Below are 21,211 nucleotides of genomic sequence, written 5' to 3' on the forward strand. Positions count from 1 at the left end.
GCCACATTGCCCCCTATTGGTAAGGACTTAAAAATCTTGACTTTCTATCATAATAAAAATTAAAATAAATCTAGGTATTCAGGTATGCGTTTTATGGAAATATCTTTTTTTCTGATATATTTTCCTCTTGTCCTCATTTTCTATGAAAATTGCGTCTGTTAAAATGTTGCATGCAGTAATGGCTTCTGAAACAGTTTTTATGAATTGTATAAATTAACACCAATCTGACTTTTTTCTCCTTTGTTATATAAGGTTTTCTCTTATTATATTTTAAAAAGGAAATCAGTGTTTTTCTCTGACATAATTTATTTCAGGGCATATGCAAATTACAGTCAGCCTGTCTCTTTTATGCAATTGTGGCAAAGCAGGTTTTTAAAAGAAAGTGACCGTTTCTCTTTCCTCCAGCCCTTTCAGCGCGACGCTGGCGGACTACTGGATGCCTGTGGATCTGTACATCGGGGGGAAAGAGCACGCTGTCATGCACTTGTTCTACGCGAGATTCTTTAGTCATTTCTGCCACAATCAAAAAATGGTCAAACACAGGTGAGCGTTCATGCTGCTCTGCAGGAGAAATCAGTACCATGACCAGCAACTTACAGCGGTGTCCGTCCTTCGAAGCCAGGTAAAGGTCTGTAGCGGGATTCTGTTTTTCAAGTATACTTTAGAGGTCAAGGTCGGCCTTAACCACTGGAAGTGCGTTTCTGTTGCTTAATTGTTGTAGCAGGTGGTGTCACTGCTCCCATCGAATCTTGCCTCCAGCTCTTCTCTGTTTAACCGAGTTATGCAACTGAGATTTTTACTTGAGGCAGAGAAGAGTGGTTTATAATGTTTTACTACAGCTCTTTGTTGCTTCTCGTGTGAGGTCATGTTTACCTTCTGGTCCCTCGGTGTAAGCTCTCTCTCTGAGCTCGACTGAATTCTGCCTCCCAATAGCACTCTGATAAAAGTATGTAGTGGATTGAAAGCTAGGGAATCACATTGTAAATCCACGGATAAATTATTTACTGTTGGTCTCCGATCTAGTCCCTATGATGTTCAGAAAGATGTGTATGTGCCTTTTCCCCATGAAGAATATCATATATATGAGACATGCATTTAATATATTAAACAATTTAAAGCATAAAATGAAATTCCATGCCCCCCTTTCTCAGTTTAAGAAACAGTGTGTGACAGGTTCCTCGGAGCCCCCAGGGTGCCCTCTCGAACCCTAGCATCTCTCTTTCCACCCCCAACCCCCCACCCAGCAAACCCCTGTCCTGAATCTTAAATTATTCATTCTCTTACTTTATAAATGTGCCATCTCTGTGTATATTTCTCAGCATTACGTACTGTTTCGTTTTCCTGTGTTTGGATAGAATCATATTTCCTGTGTCCTGTCCTGCTTTCCTCGCTCAGCACCCTTGGGATTCATCCGTGTTGCTGCATGGAGTTTTCCCCTCCCTGCTCAGGGCCGTGCGGTGTTGTTACGGGGATGGGACTCTCACCCAGGACTCAGCCTGTGAGTCCATGCCACCGCTAGTGGTCGCTGCGCTGGTTCGTGCAACTCTGAACGAAGCTGCCGGGAGCCTTCTTGCATGTGGCTCCTGACCACGCACGTCGGCGGTTCTGGAAGGTGTGTTTCTAAGAGTAGAACCGCTGGATTGTGGGGTTTGCCCGTGTTCAGCTTGACTCAGGAGCACCAACTCTCCCACCAGCAGAGATGAGGGCTCCCGCTGCCCTACCTATGTCTTCATCATTACGCCAGCTCTGTGTCTGGTGGTTGTAGAACAGGTTGCTCTGTGAGTTAAACTTGCATTTTAAAAATACTGCTGACTTACTGCCGTTTGGCATGTTCTTGATATGAGTGTGGACATCCGTTGCCTCTTCCATTAGACCCCTATGAGTGTCCTTCGCCCGTATTTCTTCTGGGTCGTCTTCTATTGCTTGTAGCAATCCTTTAGTTATTCTGGTGCTAATGCTTTTTCAGCCGTATGTATTGCAAGTATCTTTTCCCAGTCCCTAGCTTGCCTTATTTTTATGATGTCTTTTGATGAAAAAACCTCTTAATTTAATGTAGTAAATTTTAATAATCTTTTATTGCTTTTAGTGTCTCAGTAGCATCCATTTCCCTCCGTTCCCCCCATTCGATGGTGCCCTCCCTCTCATAAATCAAGCTTTCACATACACGCAAGGGCCTATTTACAGGGTCTTTATTCCGTCCATTGGTCTGTTTGCTCTTTGCTGTGCCTGTTAGTTGTTTACTGGATTTATTTTAGTTTTACAAGCCTAATATTCAGCAGAGGAAGCCCCCTACTCTCTTCTTTTCCTCTAGGGGTTTCTTAGCCATGGTTGGACCTTGGTTCTTCTGAGTAGATTTCAGATCCGGCCTGTCCGAGGCGGCAAAAGTATCTAGTGGGAGTGTAGTTGGAATTGCTAATATCTTTTCTCTCTTCTTGCTCAAATCTCTGATCTTAACACCTGAAGTCACGTCCCTTTTATCTAAAACATTTGCTTCAGGATATCTCTCATGTTCTTTAATGAAGGCCCAACTACAAGTTCTTTTTTGTGAGTTTGCCGGCTCAATGACACATTTAAAACAATGTTTTGGGTTTTTAAAGTATCTTATCTGGTTTTTCACTTGTTTTTCATCTGGACACTAAACCAGGTTCACCATCTGCCATATTGCCAGGAGTATAATTCCTGGGATGTAGTTTTGAGTTGCTGTTATGTTTTGTTTTTTTCTTTTTTTAACGCAACGTCCTTTAGAATATATTTTTTTTAAGCTTTGTTTGTTGATTTTAGAGAGAGAGGAAGGAAGAGAGAGAGAGAGAAACATCAGTGTGTTGTTCCACTTATTTATGCATTGATTGGTTGGTTCTTGAATGTGCCCTGGCCAGGGATCGAACCTGCAGCCTTGGCGTATTGGGACAATGCTCTAACCAACTGAGCCACCTAGCCAGGTTTAGAATATTTTTTAATTGCAGAGAAAAGGAGGAAAATATCTGATTATCTCCCCATCCAGATAACCCTGGTTAACAATAAAAAATAAAAATAAAAAAGGACTATGTGTCTAAGATTAAAAACTTTTAGCTGCACAGAAAGGGAGCATTGAGATCTCCCTGCATCCCACCCTCCACACTTCTCCTCAGCCTGCTAACAGTGTCTTTTTATTTCTTCCAGAAAAAATTTGCACAGCTCCATGTTTCTATTGATACACTCATTTCTAAATGTTACGTATATTGCTTATATGTCTTTTGCTTTTTTGATCCAATTATATATCTTGGTGATCTTTCCACATCAGCCCATAAAAATCTTCTATTCTTTTTAATTTATTCATAGTATTCCATCATATGGATCTGCTATAATTTATTTAAGCAGTCATTTATTTGTTCATTGTTGTTACAACAACAACAACAACAACAAAAGTCCAGTGACTCTTTATATTCTTGGCGGGTGTTTGGAATCATATCTGCAGGTTCAAGTCCTGACACTGGGGAATGCTGTGTTAAAGGATCTGTGTTTTTAAATTTTTGATAAGCTAAAAAATATATTACTTTTCAAACCTCCATCATGCAGACTAAAATCAAGTTTCATTAAAAAGCAGTGCATGGAGCCCGGCCGGGCGTGGCTCAGCGGTTGAGCATCGACCTGGGATCCAGGCGATCGGGGTTCGATTCCTGGTCCGGGGCACATGCCTGGATTGCGGGCGAGGCAGCCGATCAATGTCTCTCTCATCATTGATGTTTCTGTCTCTCTCTCTCACCTTCCTTTCCTCTCTCTGAAATCAATAAAGATATATTTAAAAAAAAAAAGGCAGTGCATGGAAAGCGCAGACCTGCCCCCTCGGTCTGGGCATGCTCACATGGGTGAAAAACCTACTGCATAGAAAACTAATTTAGGACCACAAATTAAATACTTAAAATGATTTCCTTCTCATCAAACCTAGAATGCTTCACGTATAAAAATAAACTGATCGGCATCAGGAACTAAACATATTAACAGCATTAATCCTCGGGCAGTAAATGAGTTAACATGTTCATACGCTGGGTTGTAGAATTTGTGATTCTGCCTTGCGTTTCCGATTTCTTTATGGAAACCTCTCCCTCACTGGGCAAAGATCACCCCTGAGGATGGACGTCGTGTCCTGTCACTGTCTCAGTCTGGTGGATAGTGTACACTCTTGGTGACTGTTTAAATACACTGAGATTAACCCCTTGATATAAACAGTACAAGTTTAAGTTCTTCAAAGGAAGGGTTCTCCTTGGTGTAGGGAGAGTTGGACAGAGCTTAGGGACAAAGACCAAACAGCCTGAGAAATACTTGTCCCATGTAGGCCTAGAAACAAAGGCCCTAAGTGATTTCTGGCTCCTTTGCAGCAGGCCTATGGCTCCAGCTTCGGAACAGCCATGGCTTCCTACAAAACTGGCTGATGATGTGAGCATGATGGCCCCAGACACGGCGAGGGAGAAGAGAAGGTGAATTTAGCCTGGAAAGTCCTAGCTAGAAGCTGTTTGCAGAGGTCATGGCTCCCTCTTTTCTTTTTTCCGATCTACATAGTAGCTGCCAGACCAGGTTAGGAGAGTGGACAGGAGGCTCTCTAGGGTGTCATAAGTAGGTCAGTGTCATCCATAGTGACCGGTTGGGGCTCTGATGTGCTGAGATTCTTGTTGCCACATCTTGGTTAACATAGCCCTTGTATGCAATGATTTCCTGAGAGTGCTTAAAATAGCCTATGTTCTGAAATGCCTTGTTTATCCTATTAATTAGCAACCTCCACACCCCACCCTCCTCAGCTTCTTCCTCCCCTCCCTCTCTCTTCCCTCCTCCCCTTTCTTAGTGGGACAAAGGTGGCCTTCAGTGACCAGCAGGTATCAATAGTAATGTCTGGGTCAGTGCCGTCCAAACGATCAAGGAAACAGGAAGGGTCTCCACTCTGCTTGTCTGTAGCTGTGCCATAGCGCAAGCTGCGCAGCCACCCCGAGCAGCGGTGTCAAAGGAGCAAGGAGGAAGCTCACTCAGAAAAAAGGAGCTCAGACGTGTATTCATGCAGTGAAGCCGCCTAGGGCCATCCTCGAGGCAGAGGCCCGCATGCTGCCCCCACTCTGGATGGTCCCCGAGTCAGAGGGGGTTGTTGATGGCCTAGAGTTTCCGGTGATTTGCTTTCTTGTGAAGGCCCTGCTATCCACAGTCACTGGGATGAGTGACTAACCCAGTTGCTTTTACGAGTTTGGTCCCACGTACCGTTTGTTGAGCGAATGGCTGCACAAACAAATGGGAAATGTGTTACACCGGTTGTGCGTCTTGATAACGAACTTGGCAGTGTGGGTGATCTCTGCTCCAGCAGGACTGGTTCCAAGTCCAGCCAGGCCCTTGACGTCCCCTGGACCCTCATTCCCAGGCAGCTCGCCCCTGCATATCACGCTTGGTGCCTCCTCCTCGAAGTGTCGACTGTTATTTACGAGCACGTCTCGGGCCACTCATTTTACTGTAAGCTCCCTGATTAATTGCAGAATGCTCTGTACTCAGTTGTTGCTCAGATGTGTGTTGAATAAATAAACAAGTGTGAGTCCTCATTTATAGCTAAATGCACATGGGTGTGGCTGTGTCTGGTCAGCCAGGAAAATGAGAACCAGATTTAACAGCCCTGTGGAGACCCCCCTGGGGCCCTGGAAGGGTAGGGGTGGGGAATCATTGGGAATGAGCAGAATTCCAGGAACTGGAAAGCACCCCTTCCCCGCTGTGAAATTCCATGCAAACACTCGGGGTTCTCTCCCACTCTGATTCCCTTGTTCCTGCTGCTCCTACGAGCTTGAAGTGGACAGAGTTTGAAATCCTGGAGTGCACCCCTCCCTGCCAAAGGGCCATGGCCCCAGCCGGAAGCCACAGCACCCAGCGTCTGACCTTCATTTGCGTCTTTCTCTTTCCACCCTGGACCTGGGTGCTGCTTACACCGGGGTGTTTATGTTGTGAACATTCATCAGTTTGACCCCTAGGATTTACGTGCTTTTCGGTACGTGTGCCTAACTGCATTTGGAAGTCTACTTTTTTGAGGCCTGAGGAGCGCAGCCTCAGGCAGACCGGCTGAGTTAGGCGCCCACGCGGCAGGTTGCAATGCCGCCTGGTCCCAGGAGGTGGCGGCGCCGCGCCACTTGGGAAACAGGGTTCCTGGGTCTTCGCCCACCCTTCTTGAGGATTAAAGGCTGGGGATTTTGATTCATCTTTAGGATCTAGAGTGTTCCCTCCCTGCTTCCATCCCAAAGACATCTTTTTAAAAATCTCTCAAGAGTGACCAAAGCCGTGGACTCGCAGTGAGAACTGAGAGGCAGGACCTTCGACACTGGCGCAGGAGCCCTGGAGCCTCAGGCAGCAGAGGCGTCCTCACCGCACCGAGCCCAGCAGGGAAAGTTACGGTCTGTTTCTTTCCATCTGTTTCTCTCCTGTTAGGCAGCAGCATGTACACGCGTACACATGCTCATCACGAGAGTTTAAAATACGAAGGCCAGGAATCCTTTTTTTCTAGCTGACCCTCGTCTCTTTCCTGCGCAGTCTCTTTGTTCAACTCCCCCGCCTCCCTAAATCCACTAGAAGGTTTCCCTGAAGCCACCTCTGTCCACACAGCCATGGTAACGGGGTGCAGAGTGCACAGCCCGGGGCCTGTCCAGGGACCTTAGTCAGCTGCAGAGCTCATCTTAATCAGACAGCCTTGCGGCCAAATGAGAGCCTATGAAATCAACGAAGCCAGCCCCCCGCCTACAGCACTAGAGCTAGTTTTGTGGTCAGTGTGGCGTCTTTGAAGTTATTGGTTTCTGAACCTCTCAATAAAAGCCACCCTGTGTAAGTGAACCTGTGAAAGCGTATATTCATGTATAATTTATACGATTTAAAAATTTCTGAAGAACGTAAGCAGGTTCACTTACACGGGTTTGCATATTCAAAGGGACGGCAGGCTGCCAGTGATATGCGTGGAGATAGGTGTTTAAAAATGAGATAGATCTGTGTGGACTGTTGTGGAAAAAAAAATCCATTCATATCGTTAAATGAAATGCCACAAAGTAATGTACGCTGTGGTCCCATTGATTTAAATGCCGCCCAAAATGTCTACAACCATATGGGTGTATTTACAGGTTTGTATGGGAAAGGTGCTGGAAAAAGTGTCCAGACTTTTCCAGGATATTCATCAAACTATTAAAAATAACTGCCCCCTCAGAGGGGAGTAGGCCTAGGAAGGAGGGCGGGGGTGATGTCTGATGAGCGGAAAGGGTATATTCATGTGTAATTTGTATGATTTAAAAATTTCTAAACAGCGTAAGCAGGCACTGTATGTAAGGTTGAGGGGGAAGGAACCTGTGTGAACAGAGCCCCAGCTTGAAGCTCTCTGTGTCCTTTCTTCATGCCCGTTCAGCATGTAGCCGGCGTCCGTGTGGGTCTTTAGAGTTTACAAGTATTTTCATGTGATCATTTTATTTCATCTTCCCAACAACCTTCTGAGGCAGATTTTTACTGCCTCCCATTTACAGATAAGCTAACTGATGCTAAAAACAAGTGAATTGCCTTGGCTTCTGGGATTCATTGAGAAACAGAGCTGAGACTCAAATCCAGGCCTTCCAAGCCCAAAGCCAGCCCTTTCCACTTCTCCACAGTGGGAAGAAGTTAGTACCTGCTGGTTTCACTTAGTTTTCTTACCGCTTATTTATTTTTTATTTATATTTTATTGATATATATATATATATATATTTTTTTTAGAGAGAGAGAGAGGAAGAGAGGAGAGAGAGAGAAACATGGATTTGTTGTTCCACTTATTTATACATTCATTGGTTGCTTCTTGTGTGTGCCCTGTCCGGAGATCGAGCCTGCAACCTTGGCGTATTGGGACGATGCTCTAACCAACTGAGCTACCTGGTCAGGGCTCTTACCGCTTATTTGTAAGGAGCCATTTGTTCAAGCAGATTTACAAGTGGCGTTGCTCAGCCTGCCTGTTTTCAGAGAGGGTGGTTTTCTCCATCCATCAGCTGGTAAAGTTTCTATTGCTGTTCTCTGGATGCTTTGAATTCCTGCCCCACAGTTTTCTTTTCCTGTTATCTTTTCTCAGAGAGCCTTTTCATAAGCTGCTGGCCCAAGGCCTTATCAAGGGGCAGACATTCCGCCTACCATCTGGTCAGTATGTACAGAGAGAGGAAGTAGATCTCACAGGTAAGACTGGCCCATCCATCCCACCCAGGTGTGTGCAAAGAACCGAGGCGAGGCCTGAGGGCCACTGACAGAGGCCTTGGCTGGGTGGGGAAGCCAGGAGAGGGACCTGTTGGCCACCTGGTCTCTAAGCCTCGGCTTGCTCTGGGCTGGCACCCTTGACTGTCTGCTCCTCGGCACCGTCCAATCCAGCCTAAGTGTTAGCTTCTGGCAGGGTGTTTGTTCATATGTAACATAGAGCCAGCTCGGGCATCACCTCCTGTCCTAGTTCCTGTTTGACAGCCCCTTTCAGGGACAGAGCCCCCAGACCCAAGAGATGCTCTTCCAAGACTGGGGTGCCCCAGCATTTCTCCCCATGTGGTCGAGGGTGCATTGGAGAACCTAGGGCGCCATCTCTCTACTTGTTCCCACAGCACCCACAGCCACCGTCCAGCACTCCCTGGTGGAACGCCTCCCCCTGACTCCCTGGACTCCCCTCTCCTCCCTGCTCTCCCAAGCCTCTCCCTCCACCCTGTGTTTTCAGTCTTCCTCAAAGAGGGTTCCTCCCTCCAGCTTGTTAGGTGGCGTGATGAGCATGTATCCTGTGCACCCAGCGCCCAAAGAAACTGACATGTTGGGAAATGGGGAGGGGACTGTGCATAGAGGCAGCTGGGAGAAACCCCCAGCACTCTGGCCGTAAAAGTTTTTAGAAAACCAGTGCATAATGGGTGAAATTAGGTTAACCTAACACCTCTTAAATGGTCGGCAGCCGCCTACACCAATAAGGTAAGTCGATGAGTCACCTAATTAAAGCAGTGACGTGGCCGGTTAGGAATGGTCACCGTGGAGAAAAAGAAGTGGGAGAAGCAGAAACTAGCAGTGTTTCCCCCACATGGACCAGAGGGGCAGGAGCTGAACCCAGGGGCACATAGATTTCAACTGTGAAGTGGGCGGTCAGTGTGATGGGCGGGGCCTGCACGCTGCACAAAGGCCCTAGCTGGGAGGTGAGCGGGCCTGACAGCCAGCCATGTGCCAGACCAGACACCTCAGGGCCACATCTGCCATGAGTGGGCACCTTTATCTAACCTCAGCTGCTCTGCCCAGCAATATACCTTTTTCCTGGTTTGCACAGCAGGGCTGTAAAGGTGAGCTGCAGCCTGGAGGGCGTGTGCAGGGCGGGGAGGGGGACAGCGATTCCCCGAACCTCAGCACAACCAGCACAAAGCCCCTCCCTCTGCTCCACGGCATCAGGCCTCACGGTGTGGGCATCCTCTCCCTTCTCATGGAGACTTGCCCTCTGGGAGGGCGACCTCCATCTACTTGGTGGGTGGGCCTCTCGTGAGTGTGGACTTGGCTTTTAGGTACCCGCATCAGTTCCTTGGGAGTTTGGTGGCTGTTGGAGTCATAGCAGAAATCCACCCAGAGGCGAGTGTAGCACAAGGATGTAAGGGCATCACCCCAAGGCAGCTGAGGAAACACCGCGGACCCCACCGCGCCAGGGAGATCGCCAGGCCACTCACCTCTCCTCCCTCTTGCTCGAGCCCCCAGTTCTTCTTCCTGCTTCTCTCTGTTCGTCCGCCCTGTTTTCCAGACTTGGATTCTGCTCTCCCATAATTTAAGTTTACAAAGTGACCTTGGGGAGCCACCAGGCCAAGTCTCACCCCGTCCCTCTAGATCTTTATGGTTGCAGTGCCCAACATAAAATGGAGCTTCTGTCTGCTAGTCCCAGTTCCTGAGAAAGAGGCTTAGCCTTGTCAGATGTCTGTCCTGGTCCCAACCACTGGGGCTTGTCAACAAGTCACCTCCTCCAAACACGGCCATTTAGGGCCCCCTCCGTCAGCACCATCTGGACCACCATGTGGGTGGGAAGGAGACGCTTCCAAGAACAGGGCGTGGGGCTGGCACCGCAGAGGGACCACATTCGGCATGAGCCCAGCGAGTTAACTCCATGGGCCCTGACAGCGTGAGGTCTTCTCCGTGACTAAGACACGGGCACCGAGACCGGGCCTGGGGGTCAGGTGACCGCTCGGGGCACTTTGCTGCTCCAAGGCCTCACTGGCCAGCTGCCAGCTCTCCTAGGAAACCCCGAACCCACAAAGAAAACAGAGATGTGTAGAGTCATTCTTACTCCTGTTTATTTTATTTTTTGTATATAAGTAAGTTACTTTTATAAAGGGGGAGATTGCTTTGTCTTATTTTGTGGTTGAGAAAAAAATGGTCACAGGCCATTCGTTGTAACTACCGTGTACTCGTGACAGGAAGGTTGGTGGTGGGAGGTGGGCCTCATTTATTTTAAAACATTTTTAGCCTAGCCGGGTGTGGCTCAGTGGTTGAGCGTCGACCTAGGATCCAGGCAATCGGTGTTTGATTCCCGGTCAGGGCACATGCCCGGGTTGCGGGCTGCAGCTGATCAATGACTCTCATCATTGATGTTTCTGTCTGTCTCCCTGTCCTTTCCTCTCTCTGAAATCAGTAAAGATATATTTAAAAAAAAAAAAAATTTTTTTAAACATGATGCTGGGGCCGGGAAGGAGGCATGTTAAGTGAAGTGGCGGAGGCCTTCCCGTGGGCACCTGTAGTTGCTCAGCCACCGTTTCCTTACTGGATGTGTTTTTATAGAACAGTCCGGGGTCGCATGCGTCATGCCTGTGTGTGCTTTTGGCATCTAGGCCCTGTTCCTGTCCATGCCAAAACGAAAGAGGAGCTGGCGGTGACCTGGGAGAAGATGAGCAAGTCCAAGCACAACGGCGCCGACCCCGCGGAGGCCGTGGGGCAGTATGGCGCCGACACCCTGCGCCTCTACCTGCTCTTCGCCGCCCCTCCCGAGAAGGACATCCTGTGGGATGTCAAGAGTAAGTGCGCGCCTCTTCCCGACCGGCCCCCTCTGCCGCCTGCCTCGGACGCCGAAGGAACTGGGGGCTCGGGTGTCCTTGCTGAGGGCGGTGGCAGAGGGCTCTCGGGATGGGTCCCGTGCGGCAGGTGGCAGCTGGTCCCGTGCGGCCCAGGGTGGCGCCAGGCACAGCCCAGTGTCTCAGGTGATGAGCCTCCGGATCACCCCGGGAGCCTGTTGACGTCACAGGTTCCCGGTCTTCACCCCTGACCTGCGACATGGCCCCCGGGGCGGCCCAGGAGCCTGCCTCCCACAAGCCCATGGTGTCCGATGCAGGTTCCACGAGGACCCACCTGGTGACCATGTCCTCAGAGCCAGACTAGCTTCCACGCCGTCCCGGGCCCGCTGTGGCCCCAGAGGCCAGTCCCCTCTTGATCTGCCCTGAAAGGCTTTTTTCTAGAATAGTGTCATCGCCCCTCACCAATCCAGAAACCCCCGCCTGGGGCCTGGTCCTGACCTTACCTGTGACCTCTTCAGCCACCACAGCAACCTCCAGAGCCCCCCCCACAGGGGAGATTTCTCTCTCCAGAGTCATTTAGATGTAAAACGGCATGAAGTAAAATAATCTTGGATTTATTCAATGATTGTATGTACATATTATATACTTATAAATAGTGTAACATATTTAATATACATGTTACACATTTAATATGTGTATTATGTGATGTGCATATTACTTACTTATAACTAGTACGTATAATAGAATATGTAAAACAATCTGAATGTCCCGGAACAAACTGTCCAGCGGTCATTCACTTTTCCTCGGTGTGATCTGCCCCACGTGTCACGATGGGAAGATGTGAGCAGAGACCTGGAATCACCATGTAGTTTGCTGTCTCATTTCTAGTGAGAAGAGTGGTCAGAGCAACCGCTGCAGATGCCAGTCCTGGAACTGGCTGCATTAGGATCCCAGGGATTGTAAAGCACAGACCTGTAGGCGCAGGTTCTGCTCCCACCCCTCTCTGCAGGGTGGCCTCCCGGAAGCTATTTCTAGCAAGCCTTCCAGAAGGTCCCATGTGCATCGGGCTTAGGACCACCTGGTCCAGTGGCCAAAGAGTAAAAGACTGGCCTGGCCTTAATCCGGCTACCCTGTGACCCAGGGCCTCGAGATGAGCTCGTTCAACGTCTCCAGACAATCAGATCAGCAACTAGATTTGATGAGCATGTTTGAAATGGGTAATAAACATGTCTGGCAAGGACAAGGGTTGTGTTAAAACAGCTCATGCTGTATAGCAGCTTCTGCTCCCAGCGGTCTACAGACCACGGCCCCTGCATGTGTGTGTTACCTGCCCAGGTGAGACGAGGAACTTGCCCAAGTGAGACGAGGAGCTAGTCCAGTGTAAGCCGACTGTGTCCCCAGGCACAGTGGGCATGCTCCAGCCTGAGCCTCTGAGCTTGAGCCGACGACGGGCGTGGACAGTCAGTGGGCAGCACTTGAAGTAGCCCTGCTGTCCAGTGCTCAGAATATCTGGGGCTCTGAGAGCTATGGAATCTGGCCTGGTCTGAGTTCCCAGACACTGGTGGCCAGGACGGGCCCTTCCACCTGCCCTTGGATCCATCCACTGGGGCACAGTGAAGTGTGTCTTCAATTCTCAGGTGCTTTTCTTGGCTCAGATATTGTCCCTTGTCTCTCTTTCTCTCTTGTTTACCAACACCCACCCCAGCCGATGCACTGCCCGGCGTGCTGAGATGGCAGCAGCGACTGTGGTCCCTGGCAACCCGGTTTATCGAGGCCAGGACTTCTGGGGAGGTTCCCCAGCCCCAGCTGCTGAGCAACGAGGAGAAGACTGAGGCCAACAAGCTCTGGAAGTACAAGAACTCGGTCATTTCTCAGGTCAGAAACTTCCCCCGGGATCCTGGTTGACTCTGTACCTGGCACTCGAGGTTTGTGTGCCCGCTTCTCTCGGGGTGGGCCCTCATGGGGCTTCTTCTTCTCCTGGTGGCCCCACTTGCCTTGGATAATCGATCCTACTGCTTTGCTATTTCACCAAGGCGGAGTGAAAGTACAGCCATTCCCGTGGGAAGACTTACTCTCAGGAGATGGCTCCTTCTAATGATGGCCTGCGTTTGTCCATCAGGATCTCAGGGAGCTGCCCGCTTTCCATGTGTCCATACCTAACACATGCAGGCAGAGAACCAAGTCCAGGATCACGCTGACACACTGCGTACCTTATATCAGCAGAACAGAATGTGAGAGCTGAAAGGGACACGAAGGCACTTGTGTAGCTTCCTCATTTTGCAGATGGGGATAGAGATGAGGCACAGAGAGGTTAAACATCTTGTGGAAAGTCACACAGCTAGTGAGGAACTGAGAGAGTAGAAAAAAGGAATTTAGGAAATCTGAAGCCATTTTTTAATTTTTAATTTTTTAATCATCGCCCGAGGATATTTTTTCATTGCTTTTCAGAGAGAGTGGAAGGGAGAGAGAGAGGGAGGGAGGGAGGGAGGGAGGGAAACATCGATGTGTGAGAGACACATTGAGAGAGACGCATTGATTGGTTGCCTCCCGAACTCGCCCTGACCAGAGCCAGGGGTCAAGCTTACAACTGAGGTATGTGCCCTTGGCCAGAATTGAGCCCAGGACCCTTTAGAGCAGGCCGACGCTCTGACCACTGAGGCAAACCGGCCAGGGTGATCAGAAGCCATTTTTAGTGGGTACCAGAAACCCCAAATGCTTCTTGGGCTGATGTTTTTTTAATGCGCTGATTCAAGCGTATAAAGTCAGCCAAGGTCTCTTCTCCGGACCCTGGTAACTGATGACATTGAAGGAAACGGTTGTCCTCTCTGGATTGTGCAACCTGAGTGGCCCTGGGTCCAGCATGGTCTCGCTCAGGGACACTTCTTCAGCTTTATTCTCACCCTCTGTCCTCCGGCGTGGAGAACAGAGTGCACGTAATTGAGTTCAGCGGTCCGAGTGATCCTGAGCGATTGTTTTCATACCACATACTTTCTCTTGGGATCTGGCACGTCCTTCTGTTCTGTCAGATCGTAGAATTGGGTTATTTTGGCAAGTTGGGAACTCTTGACATCTTAAAGATGTATTATTTTCCTATGTCCTTGCCCGTGGTCAAAACCGAAAAGCGCACAAACAGGAAAAAGCTGACACGCTGTATTAGTGTTCTAATGTCTACTCCGTGTTTAAAAGTGTAAGACTAATCTTGTCCCAAACACTAGGGATCTTTTTTTTTTTTTAAATATATCTTTATTGATTTTAGAGAGAGGAAGGGAGAGGGAGAGAGAAACATCAGTGATGAGAGAGTCACTGATCGGCTGCCTCCTGCACGCCCCCGACTGGGGGTCGAGCCTACCACCCGGGCATGTGCCCTGACCGGGAATCGAACCGGTGACCTCTTGGTTCCTGGGTCAGCACTCAACCACTGAGCCACACCAGCCAGGCTACCCTTGTGAGGTTTGCTCGTCAGTGCGTCCTGCCCCTGTTCCGTGGACTTACTGTGAGAACCAGCAGCGTCCCAGCTGTGGGGAAAGAGTAGGAACCTTGACATGATGTTAAAAGTTTGGGCTGATGAAACATGGGGATTAGCCAAGCCGGTGAAAACGTTTGTAAATAGCGATGATTGCGTTCATTTAGTTTCACAGTTTGGATTACTCAGTGTTTCTCTGTGGAAAGCTCAGAGGAGTTTTGATGAAGGTAAGTAATTCCACTTTGCCCACAGGTGACCGCCCATTTCACAGAGGACTTCTCCCTGAATTCTGCCATCTCGCACCTGATGGGACTCAGCAATGTCCTCTTGGTAAGCGGCCTGTCTGCCCTCGTTTGCTGGTAGCAGAGGAGAGATGGGGCCTCCTGCCATTCCTGCCACATGGGGAGGTGGCCGGCAAGGGGTCAGGTCGGGGACAGGGAGCGGTACCACTGTCACCTTCTCGGAGTGGCTCTGTTATCTTAAAGCATCGTTTCCATAGTCACAACCTGGTTTTAGAGCCGGAAGGTCCTTGAAGGTTATCTGGTCCTGACCAGGCACGCCCGCGGCCGTGCTTCCCCGCGCCGGTTCTGGTGCCTCGGTGCTCTTACACTATTGTTTTCTGTTCTGCAGCAAGCCTCGCAGAGAGTTGTGCTCCACAGCCCCGAGTTCGAGGATGCTCTGTGCGCCCTGATAGTGATGACCGCTCCCATGGCCCCCCACATCACCTCCGAGCTCTGGGCAGGTAGGTGGCCGGGCGGGTCCTTGCTTGACCAGTTACTACTCCCCAGACCATGCTCGAGCCTCTTGTGGAGCACGATTCAGGGCTCAGGTGTCCTCAGCCGTGGGGTCCAGTGCTTGGCATCTGTTCTTGTCTTGTACTCTGAATAGTGGTGCTTTTGTGGCCCCCCCACCAAAGGGAGAGACACCTCCCTGCTGTGGAACCAGGTGAATACTGGCGTCACCGCAGAGCATTCTTTCCCATCACCCAGCCTCCCGGTACCCACACATTGTGCCCCACGTCATGTCTTTAGGATGGAAACTCGTGTTTAGTCCCACTTTATAGGTGGAGGAAAGGGCCCCTGGAAATCATTGCAGATCTAGAAGTCACTCACTAAGGCTGTGATTCAGGCCCCTCCACCCAACCGCAATCCCCAAACAGGGCACTGAAGCTGGTCTGGCCCCCTGAGGCTCAGGTGGGTTCAGTGTGGACGCTCTGCCCCACCCACCGCCTTGAGGCTCTGGATCCTGGAGCTCCGGGATGGACTGGAGAATCTGGGTTTTAGCCTGCTCTTGGGTGTCTCTGCTGCACAGGCAGGTGGGGGCCGTGTCCTCACCGTAAGACCTGCTCTCAGGTGACAGCCGAAGGCAGGACTTCAGTGTGCTTTTCCACCTTGGGGCAGCCTCTCGAGGATGTTACAGGGCCCGCTGGTAGTTCTAAAAGGCCGTCGCTGCAATATCTGCATCTCCTTCTGAGAAATAACTTGAACAGTCTCCACCTTACGCCACCTTCTTTAACTCTTCATTCTTTTCCTTCTCTCATCTCCTTTTTTCTGATTTTAATGTGGAACTACTTCTTTAGATGGTATGAGGTTACGGTCTCTTTCTCTGTTAGAAGAAAAAGAATAGAACTTATTTGCCTTTAAAGCATTTTGCCCGACGGAGTCGCAGCTGGCTTAGCAAAGCTGGGGCAGGCGGGCGTGTGGGCGAGTCTCTCCGCAGCGCCCCTGAGTCTCCGATCCTGGCAGGTGTGGGCTGGGGGGGACGGCATGGTAGCCCAGCAGTGGCCCCGGGGGGAAACGGAAGTGAAGCTACAAGGTGCTGTGCAGGTGGCTGTGCTGGGCCCGGGTCCCCAAACCTTGTATTCAGTGGTCTCCTGTGACTTCTGGGGCGTTTTACAGGAACCTGTAGGAGACGGGCCGCCTACAATCTGTGCTGATATCATGCGTTTATCTGGGGGCCTCTGGGGTGTAGCAACCCCCCAGCAGCCCTTCCCGAGCGTGTTGGCCAGAAGCCACGAGATGTCTCCCAGAGAGAGAGCATCGGTTCCTGAAATAAGTACTCTTGGCCACACACTGTGCAGAAGCACGTCACTGAGTCTTTCAAAGACTAAAGTGAGCTGAGAAGACAGAACCACAAGAAGGAAGTGGTGAGGTTGGTACCGTCCTGAGCGGCTCAAAATGGCGAGACCGTCGCTGTGCGGCGTGCGATTCTTTGATGGATTCTGCGGGCCCTGGACCAGAGGCTCCAATTTTAAGGGGCACTGAGGTGGTGATGAGAAGGAAAGGGAGTTGAGGAGGTAATTGCAGCGACTTCATGAGGCTGAACAGGTCCAAAGAGTGAAGGCAAAGGCGGCAAGGAAAGGCAGGAGCAGGCAGCATTCAAGATACCACCCAGGCAGGCGCCGACAAGACCAGATGGGCAGGTGTGAGATGCTAGGAAGCGGTTTCCCCAAGAACAGTGAGCTCTGGTCAGAAAACCCAGCACCCCAAGAGGGACCTGCTCCTAAGGAAACAGAATGCACACAACACTGAGAGTCTCCACCCAGATCCTGGAGCCCAGGTTCACATGCGCTTCGTCCCAGCCAAGGGTGGCAGCACCTCAAGCAGGCAGAGGTGCCAGGGCTCAGGTGTGGCCACTTTTCTGAGTTGAGGGTCTCCGTCCAAGGCATTGAGGGTCCCGGCTGAAACTTGATGGGCCCGCAGTTCTGGTGTCTCCAGCCACAGGCCACTGGAACACACCTGTTTTAACAAGCTGGGTTTATTACCAGGAGAAGGGGGAGGGGGGGCTTCTGGGGGCAAAGGCTGAAGGGGCCTCACTTCCTGTCCATTTCCTTGGAATTGTGAGGGCTGGATGAGGCACACTGAGGTCAGATGCCAAAACGTCCCCGAGCCCTCCCTTGTGTGTATGAGGACAGGCCTGAAGTTGACCACCGGGGAAGCCTGGCATCCACAGAAGCCTGACCCCTCAGCACTCACTTCTGGGTGGCACAGTGACCTCACCAGCTCTCGGGTCAGTGACAACAACTCTCCCATGGGAGGGGATGGGAAGGCCTGGGGCATGGGCTCGGCTGGCTCTTCTGGTGGCCTTGTGTGCCAGGGCCTTGCCACTCCCCAGCCTGTGCTCAGACTTTCTGCACATGCTTCCGGAAGGCTGGCTCGTGACCTGACATGTCACGTAAAAAAACCACAGTATTTGCCATACAAACGTTAGGGATCTACTTCCCTTAAAAGAGCAGGAGGCAGAAACACCATGTAGAACCCTGTGTGAGTTTCTGTTCCTCGCTGGCAGGATGGCCCCCTCCCATCTATATGGAAACTCGGGCAGGGCCCAGGCCACTCGCTATAAATACGCATCCTGATTGCTCCAGGAAGGTCAGGCTTCCTCGGTTTTTTTTTAAAGTGGAATTTGTAACAGCTTTTGCCCAGAACCTTTGTGTCCAAGGCCCTTCCATCTGCCAGGCATCCTGTGCAAAGCCGCGTGGAGGTTTTGGAGTCCTTCCCGGCACGGCTGGGTCACGGGACCCGCCATCCTGGGCCAGCCTGCTAAAATAAAGACACAATCCTCTCCCTCTGTGACTTCTGCCTTCTGCTTAGAAGTGAGTGTCAATAGGATCCCTTCTGAGGAACCCGGGAGCTCCTTCCAGCTTCTGCCCCGAGGCACACCTGGTGAGCTCGGAGCCCCAACGCCCAGGGGCCATTGGGGCCCAGGAACCCGTCCTGTATCCCCCTCGATCCCCAGACCCTTAGGGGCCATCGCTTCCCTCAGATCGACTCAGCGGCATGGGGTTGCAAGAGCGCCAGGTGGGGAAACGACAAAGCGAATCTGCGATACCAACGCGAGAATCAGGACCAGGTCTGCAGGATGACAGCAGGGCCGCTGAGTGGCCGGTGGCTGGGCGTCTGTCCGTCTGCAGCAAGATAGGGAGCCTGTGCTCAGAAGGCACGTCGGGGGTCACTAAGCACACAGGGGGACAGGACGGCCGTAGCTTTTGGTAGTGAGACTTTCTCAGCGAAAGGAGCAGTGTGTGTGCTGATTGACACTGGGCCCAAGTTTTCACCTCGCCGCAGACGGGCATGTTGAACAGCTTCGTCGTGAGGACCCCTGAAACCATCTCTAGGGTAATATAATGTCAAAGAAAAGCCACAGACCCATAGGGAGGGAACTTGTTGAATAAAATTGGGTTTGGAAAATCGACTATGTATGTTTTTAAATAATGCCCAGGGGTCTGTTTTCCTGCTGCCTGTATGTCTTACACATTTGGGGGCACCTCCTGTGCTCACAGGATCTGTGAGGCTTTAAATCAGAACTTCCTTTGTGGGCACCCCTGGGTGACGTCCCGAGCACTGACAGCTGGCTCCGTGTTGCCTCATGGGTGCTGGGCAAGGAGCGGCCTGAGCACGGCCGCCTCAGCTTTGGGGGTGCAGCGTGAACACTCTGGGAAGCAAGACTCAAGGGGGCTCGTTCCTCTGCTTCTGCGTGTGACCCACCCTGAGCAAGGATGGCTCTTTCCAATTCGATAATTGGCGGGACCGCCTCCCTGGAAGAATTTTAGCAGGAAGGTTGAGAGCTTCCCGAGAAGGTGGAGGGGAGCACCCTGCTCTTCTGGGTGTGCTGGCTCCCCTGAGTGAAAGGACCGGCAGGGGCCTTCGGACCACAGGTAGTCATGGGCCAGAGAGGAAGTGAACACAGCTCGGGATTTGGGGATCCGCTCTCAGAGCACAAAGGTGTCCCTCCCCCAACAGAACCTCAGGGACCAGGTCAGACCAGCAGCCTGGACTCCAGAATAGGGTGTCCATCCATCTTCACAGCTCTGGGACTGTTTGAGAAAAAAGCTCCCTGTAACCTGGGTGATAAGCCAGGCGGAGAAAGTGAGGAGCACCTGGCAGGCTCGGAAAAGCCATGGCGCTCAGTGACCCTCTGGCCTTGACCTTGCAGGCCTGGCACTGGTGCCCAGGAAGCTCTGCGACCACTACGCCTGGGACGCCGACGTGCTGCTCCAGCCATGGCCGGCCGTGGACCCCCAGTCCCTGCAGCAGCCTGACGTGGTGCAGATGGCCGTCCTGGTGAGTGACTCCCGCAGCCCCCAGCTCGGGGCGAGCCTACCCAGGCAGGTCCTGTCCTGTCGGTCTAAGAGCTTCTGTCGCCTCCCTGGCCCACCCAGCCCTCAGCCTGTCTCCTTTGCCAGGTGGTGAGCAGAGAACCCTCATGCCCTCGAGGGGTTGGAATGTAGGAAAAATAAAGCTGCCTGAACTATAGGATAATTATCTTTCTTTCCATCCGTGTTCCTACCTCGCTAAGCTTCCTGCAGCTGCTCTGGCTTCTTACGGGGGGAGGTGGTGGTGAGGTCGGCCATGCAGGGCGCCACTCTGGAAACTATTGCAGGAAAGCTACATAAAATCTCTCTCTTTCTCCCTGTCTCTCTCTCTCTTTTTGGTATATTGGATCATTTTAAATACATAGAATAGTATATTGTTTAACCCTTTTATAGGGCAAATAGCTCTCTGATGGTTCATTCTTTATGTAATTTTTATATATTTAATTTGCTTACTGTGAGATCCCTTATAAGGAATGTCTCATAGATACGCTGATGTGGCTCAAGAGGCAAGTGGACAAGGGGTGGACCTCCTAGCCCGTCTCTGAACTACTCCTGGGGCCTGGCAGATAATTTACATCCAAATGTAATTTCACTCTCATCACCCTACAAGGCAGCCGTTACCCTGCCTTTTTTTTTTTCAGTTGAGGAAACAGGCCCAGGAAGTTAGGCACCTTGCTCAGGTTTATTGTTTCTTCATCAGTAATTACCGAGTTACCCTCACTACTGCGGGCACAGGGCTAGGTGCTGAGGATACAAAGTCACACCAGCAGAAGGATTCCTACCCACCGGGAGCCGAAAACCTAGTGGGAGAGACAGGGAGAAAGAAAAAGGAAAGAGAAAAGTAAATAAAATTATTGCAAATTGTGAGCAAAAGTGCCACGAGCAGACCCGCCCCGGGGTGGAGAGCATAGCCCCACGGAGGCTCCACCTGCCGGGCCCCTGTCCTCCGGCATCTGTGCGCACGCTGGGCCCAGCGCAGGTAGAGGTTTGGGAACATTCCCCACAGGCCCTGCCGATTAGTTCCCAGCTGCCCCACCCTGCCTCCCCCACAGAGGGGAAGAGATGGGGCTGCCCTGATCGGCTTCTTCCAAAAATCCTCAAAACCAAAAACAGCCTGAGGCACGGATGGACGATTTCTTCAACTTCAGTGATGTTTATAAGAAACAGGTACCTTGTCCTCAGCGCATTGAGTAATGCAGACTTGAGAGGCGGAAGTTTTAGTCTGAAAACGTCTCTATTTTAAGTTATCACTACAGAAAAGAAATCTAGTTTTGAGCATTGGTAAAATAATTTTGGATTATCATTGAAATGAAACCCCCCAATGTGAAGTGTGTGTGGGACTCCCTGCAAGCACAGCAGCTTGAGAAGGTCCGGGTCGGGGCACCGGGCCGTGCGGCAGCCCCTCTGTATAGGTCTGTGTTTGGTGCAGTGTGATTTGGTTCAGCTGTGCCCATGTTCCTTGTGCCCGTGACACAGGCTGTGCCAAATCCGAGGGACAGGGAGCCCAGAGGCACTGCCTGGTCTTCACGGAGCTTAGGCCCAGCAGGGACAGGCTGGGGGCACACGAGTTGTCACATACACACAGGGTTATGAAGCCTCGAGGTTAAAGATGTAAGGGCTTGGAAGTCTGACCATCCCCGTGTAAGTTTCAGTTTTGTA

General features: G+C 50.9%; 1 protein-coding gene across 3 annotated transcripts in view; it reads left to right on the plus strand.

Moving 5' to 3' along the window:
* LARS2 (leucyl-tRNA synthetase 2, mitochondrial) overlaps positions 1–21,211 on the plus strand; it is an 84,344-nt gene that overhangs the window by 59,184 nt on the left and 3,949 nt on the right. For all 3 annotated transcript variants that reach the window (XM_081159189.1, XM_081159190.1, XM_081159191.1), the window contains 7 exons: positions 406–543; positions 8,069–8,169; positions 10,815–10,997; positions 12,700–12,869; positions 14,710–14,787; positions 15,088–15,199; positions 19,393–19,520. In XM_081159189.1, the coding sequence (XP_081015315.1) occupies positions 406–543; positions 8,069–8,169; positions 10,815–10,997; positions 12,700–12,869; positions 14,710–14,787; positions 15,088–15,199; positions 19,393–19,520 (910 nt within the window). The remainder of the gene's footprint in view (positions 1–405; positions 544–8,068; positions 8,170–10,814; positions 10,998–12,699; positions 12,870–14,709; positions 14,788–15,087; positions 15,200–19,392; positions 19,521–21,211) is intronic.

This window comes from Miniopterus schreibersii (assembly GCF_964146895.1).
Source record: "Miniopterus schreibersii genome assembly, chromosome: 15".
Lineage (NCBI taxonomy): Eukaryota > Metazoa > Chordata > Mammalia > Chiroptera > Miniopteridae > Miniopterus > Miniopterus schreibersii.